The sequence below is a fragment of the Neophocaena asiaeorientalis genome, unplaced genomic scaffold (genome assembly GCF_003031525.2).
Source record: "Neophocaena asiaeorientalis asiaeorientalis breed wild unplaced genomic scaffold, Neophocaena_asiaeorientalis_V1.1 scaffold1, whole genome shotgun sequence".
NCBI classification, from domain to species: domain Eukaryota; kingdom Metazoa; phylum Chordata; class Mammalia; order Artiodactyla; family Phocoenidae; genus Neophocaena; species Neophocaena asiaeorientalis.
Genome location: NW_020171981.1, coordinates 1,904,134 through 1,908,783, shown reverse-complemented (window position 1 = coordinate 1,908,783; position 4,650 = coordinate 1,904,134). Strand labels below are relative to the sequence as shown.

Here is a 4,650-nt window from a genome sequence, read left to right as displayed (position 1 = left end):
GGGGCGGGGGGAGGGGTGCCAGGGCTTCCTGCGCTTTGCACTATTGGGGCAAAAATGTCTTAAGCAGTGGGGAACCTGCCACCCCACCCTGACCCTCAGCCTGCCACAGCCCCCTTCACACACACACACACACACACACACACACACACACACACACACACACACACACACGGGAAGGCAATGCTATGATGCCCATCGGGGCATGTCCTTCCCCCACTGTTCAGGTGTTCCGACAGGGCTGGAGGGCCTAGAAGAGCATCTGCTATCACCTGTGCATGTGCCTGCCCAGCCTCCCTTGGGCTCGTGGGCTGCCCGTGCTGTCCTTGTCCGTCTCTACCCTCTCTCTCTCCTGGGGTACTGATTCCTGTATTACTCCAGTCCCATGGATAAGCCCTCTTGTACCCTCCTCCCACCCCCTGGGGGCCCAGTGGAATTCCTGACCTGTCTGCAGTCTCTCTATCCCTCCATCCCCACGTCCACCCCTCCGTTCCCATTCTCAGCCATGCCCATGGTGGAGAAAAGGCCTTCAAGAGGCCTGGCCTCTTACAGGCACTTGGGAATCCCCCCCTCCCCCTCCCATCATATGAGCTGTGATCCCCCACTCCTCCCCGTAACCCCCGACCCCTCCGCCCACTCTCAGTGACGTGGGGTGTATGTGTGCGTTTTCTCTGTGTGAATGTGTGAGCAAGTACACGTGGTGGGGGAGGAGCCGGGGGGACTCAGGAGCGCCACGCACCTGCTCTAGAGAGGCAGCTGTCCCAGTCCCTGCTTTGGAAGTGAGGGGCAGGGCCCTCTCCTGGGGGCCATTGGTGCTAATGAGGGGGATGGCCTTGACGTGGGTGCTCAGCATGCCTCCCCCAGTACTGGCCCGGGGCACTAGGGCAGGCAGAGTGGGGCAGCAGGTGCAGCGTCGGTGGGAGGAGGGTGCCAGGCCAGGACAAGGGGGTGCCAGAGCCATGACCACTACCCCACCCCCACCACCCGCCTCTCCATCTCAGTATTCCCCCTCCCATCACTCATAACACACATACCTCATCCAGCCTCCTCCCTGCTCAGACTTGGGGAGGGTGGGGGTGGAGGAGCCCCTACCCCTTCCCCTGGTGGCGGGTCTACAGGGCTGGGAGAGGGCAGGGCGTGTGACACGGACACCGTCCATTAGGGGGACAGTAATTCCTGCCCTGGGAGCTCCTGGGTGGGAGGAGGGGGACACTTCCTTGCAGGCGCTACTGAATGTATGAGAAGCTGGTGCTGGGGTGGGGGGAGGGGGGGCTGTGGCCAGAAACAGGGAAGGAGGGAGGTCCCTTCCCCAGGGAGGGGTGGGGCAGGTAGGGGTGACTTGGGGGCTCCTACTCCTGCCCCACGTTGACAATCAGTATGTCTGTTTTGTGCGATTTTTCACCCCGTTGTGTTCTGGGTCAGGATTTTAAAGAAAGATATTTTTATGGTAATTGTTGCTCGTCTATTTTACTATATATTTATGTAATAAATATATGATGAAAATAATCCCCTTGGGCACCCCCCCCCCTTAGACTTGTGTGCTGTTTCCCTGTATCCTCCCATCTGCTGGCCAGAGGACCCACCCCACAAACTGACCAGGTGGAGAGGTGTGCCCCCAGCCTTGGCCACGTTTCCGCCCCGCCCCCCAGAACGAGCACACACCACAGCAGCCAGCTCAGCCGTGAACTACTGGATTTGAGACAGGAATAGAACAAATCGGGGGGCTAGAGAGTAAGAGGGGGCAGAGAGTGGTTTAAATAGGGGAGGCAGGGGAGGTTCAGTGATGGGGGAGGGAGGCAGGTATTTACAAGAAGGCTCGGGGGGCCGGAGGCTCATCTTGGAATATTTTATAACAATATAAATAAGATTCTGGTTTGCTTTTCCTTTTCGTCTCGTAAAGGAGAGAGAAGTGCAGAGTTCGATTCTGTACAAGGGGGCAGCGGCAGAAGGCCGGCCGGGCGGGTCACTGGGCGTCCACCCGGAAGGACAGCAGCTTCTCGGAATGCATGTTGTTCAGGGTCCGCAGGTCCGGCAGCTTGAGCAGCAGCTTGGTGAAGCGGGAAGTCTCCGAGGGCCGGTTCTTCAGCACCAGAGCCCGAAGAGCCCGCAGCAGCGTCTCCTGGAGCTGCTCCACCGAAGCGGAATTCTCCATGCCCGAGCGGTCTGTGGGGAAGACGACGGCAGTGAGGCAGGCTCCCTGAGCTCCTCTGACGAGGAGGACCCGGAGGCCTGCGAGGACGCGGCGGCGGCCATGCAGCCTCTCCCCGAAGCCCCTCAGAGGGCCGATGGGGAAGGAGGAGGAGGGGGAACATGACTCCCTCTCCTAGGCCTCTGACCCAAGAGCAGGAGGTGCCTGCGACCTGGGAGCCCAGGCTCAGCAGGGCTGGCCCCCTCCCACCCCGCCAGGCCGCTCTCCTTCCCTGAACAGGCCAAACACGCCCAGGCTCCCTTGCTTTTTGTTCTGTAGTTCCCTCTGCCTGGGATGCCCTTCCCCCTCTCTCTGCCTGGCAGTATCTTTACTTGTCCTTTGAGGCCCCACTCAAGTGTCACCTCCTTCCCCAGCTCCCCAGGCAGAAATAGTTGTGTGTGCTTCCAGAGCCCTTGGTTCATGCTTCTACTGTGACACTTATCTCACTGTTTTATAATTAGTCGGGCATGAGTCTGTCTCCTGAGCTAGACTGTGTCTGAATCATGTCTGTATCCCCAGTGCCCGGGTGCAGGGCCTGGCCTAGAGTAGGTACTCCATAAAAGGTGTGTTGAATCGAACTGCGTCCGCCTCCTCCCGGGGTCAGGCTCAGGCGAGAGCCTGACCTACCTGCAGAGACAAGCACCACCGCGGTGAAGAGGCCCAGCTCCTCCTCGGTAAGCGCCAGGGAGTTGAGCTTCTCGCTGAAATCGAACATGGCATTGAGCAGGTCTCCCATGCCCATAGCGCCGAGCTCCTGCAGGCTGTAGGTGGTACGGCTCAGAAACATCACTGTCTGGTCCTTCACGTTGAACAGCGACGCAAAGCGCACCATCAGCACCTAAAGCGGGGACAGTCATCCTGGGTGGAGTGGGAGGAGCAATTGCCAAGTTGCCCCTAAAGTTTTTTCTTTTTTGTTTTTTTGCGGTACGCGGGCCTCTCACTGTTGTGGCCTCTCCCGTCGCGGAGCACAGGCTCCAGACGCACAGGCTCAGCGGCCGTGGCTCACGGGCCCAGCCGCTCCGCGGCATGTGGGATCTTCCCGGACCGGGGCACGAACCCATGTCCCCTGCATCGGCAGGCGGACTCTCAACCACTGCGCCACCAGGGAAGCCCTCCCCTAAAGTTTTGTGAAAGGGTTACTGGTGCTGCCTTAGATTTCTCAGTCAAGACTGGGGCTAGTTTCTGAGTAAGCAATGAGGGGGGTGCGGTGCCAGGTGTTAGGATGGGGAACATCCCACTGGCTTTGGAATCCAGCCTGAATCTGGGTCTCAACCTTGTCGCTCCCTGTGACCTTGGGCAAGGCACTTCACCAAAGTGAATGTGCTCATGCCTAGAACGGGAATAGCGCTGTACCCTAAAGTGTTATTTTAGGGTAATAGGATGTAATTAGACCCCAGCTGAGATGACAGAAGTCCCAGCCATCCATAGGCAGGACTGGGAGGGATTCTGCCCCTTCCTTCATCCGTCAAGAGTAAGGTTTCAGAGCCCCTGCCCACCCCAGACACCCTTTCTGCTGGATCCTTCCCAAGGTCAAGAGCAGGGAGCACAAAGGGTCACTCACCTCAAAGGTGCCAGCCTTAAGCAGGGTGACCTGGTCGTGCTGAGAAAGGTCACGGAAGCCAGGGATGTGCTTGGCAAACTCTACCACCTCCCTCACAGCGGGCGTGAAGCTCATGGAGAAATCCTCCCAGATCTCCTGCACAGTTCGCCCACTGCGTCCGTGCGGGTACATGTTCATGGGACATGCCTGGAAGAGGAAAGAATTTGGGGAGGGGAGCATCAGTCAGGCTGCCTCAGATAGGCTGCCCCAGCAGTGCTGGGCCCCAGATTCTGCTTGGGTTAGAGTTGTGGCGTTGGAGGATGGGTCTTTCAGGTAAAGTAGCAATCAGGTGCCAGTTGGAGATCAGGGATTCCCAGGCAGAGCCCTTCCTGCAGGGCTGAGCATCCTCCCTGCACCTAGCCTTCAGGCACACCCAGCGGCCCTGTGCTCAATCCAGTCTCCCCAGTCCCCTGCCCACTTCACCCCCAGTGCCCTCACCAGCAGAACGTTCTTGGAGTTGCCCTGCCGCAGACTGTTGGCAGGTGCTTCGCCTTCTGGGGCTGGGTACACGTGGGTGGGGCACAGATGGTGCCCATTGCTGTTTGGCTGGTGGCAGCTGTGATGGGCAGGGCCAGGGGGCCAGGTGGGAGGGTAAGAGGAGGGAGCCTGGCGTAAACTGTTCAGGGCCTCATTATGACGCTGGGCGGCCATGATGTTGTTGTCATTGGGGGCAGGCGGGCAGCCCTGACTTTCCCAGTGATGTGGGGTGGTGGCTGGAGGGTTGCCCGAGGCATGGTTGGCATTTAAGTTGCCAGGTGAGGTGCCCAGCTTGTCATGTGCGTAGGTGAAGATCTCTCGGTGGGCCCGGGCTACCTGGGATATTACATCCTCCACTGTGGGCTCAGGACTTGGGGATCGGGGAGGG

The 4,650-nt window shown here is 59.2% G+C and overlaps 1 protein-coding gene across 1 annotated transcript in view; it reads right to left on the bottom strand.

Moving 5' to 3' along the window:
• Positions 1 to 1,672: 1,672 nt before the first annotated feature.
• The window catches only part of NR1D1 (nuclear receptor subfamily 1 group D member 1), a 7,797-nt gene continuing 4,819 nt past the window's right edge, over positions 1,673 to 4,650 (bottom strand). Inside the window, 4 exon segments of the mRNA XM_024742972.1 lie at positions 1,673 to 2,160; positions 2,813 to 3,023; positions 3,747 to 3,932; positions 4,224 to 4,650. The exon segment at positions 4,224 to 4,650 is cut by the window's right edge and continues 163 nt beyond it. Of these exon segments, the coding sequence (XP_024598740.1) occupies positions 1,961 to 2,160; positions 2,813 to 3,023; positions 3,747 to 3,932; positions 4,224 to 4,650 (1,024 nt within the window). The 3' untranslated portion in view covers positions 1,673 to 1,960.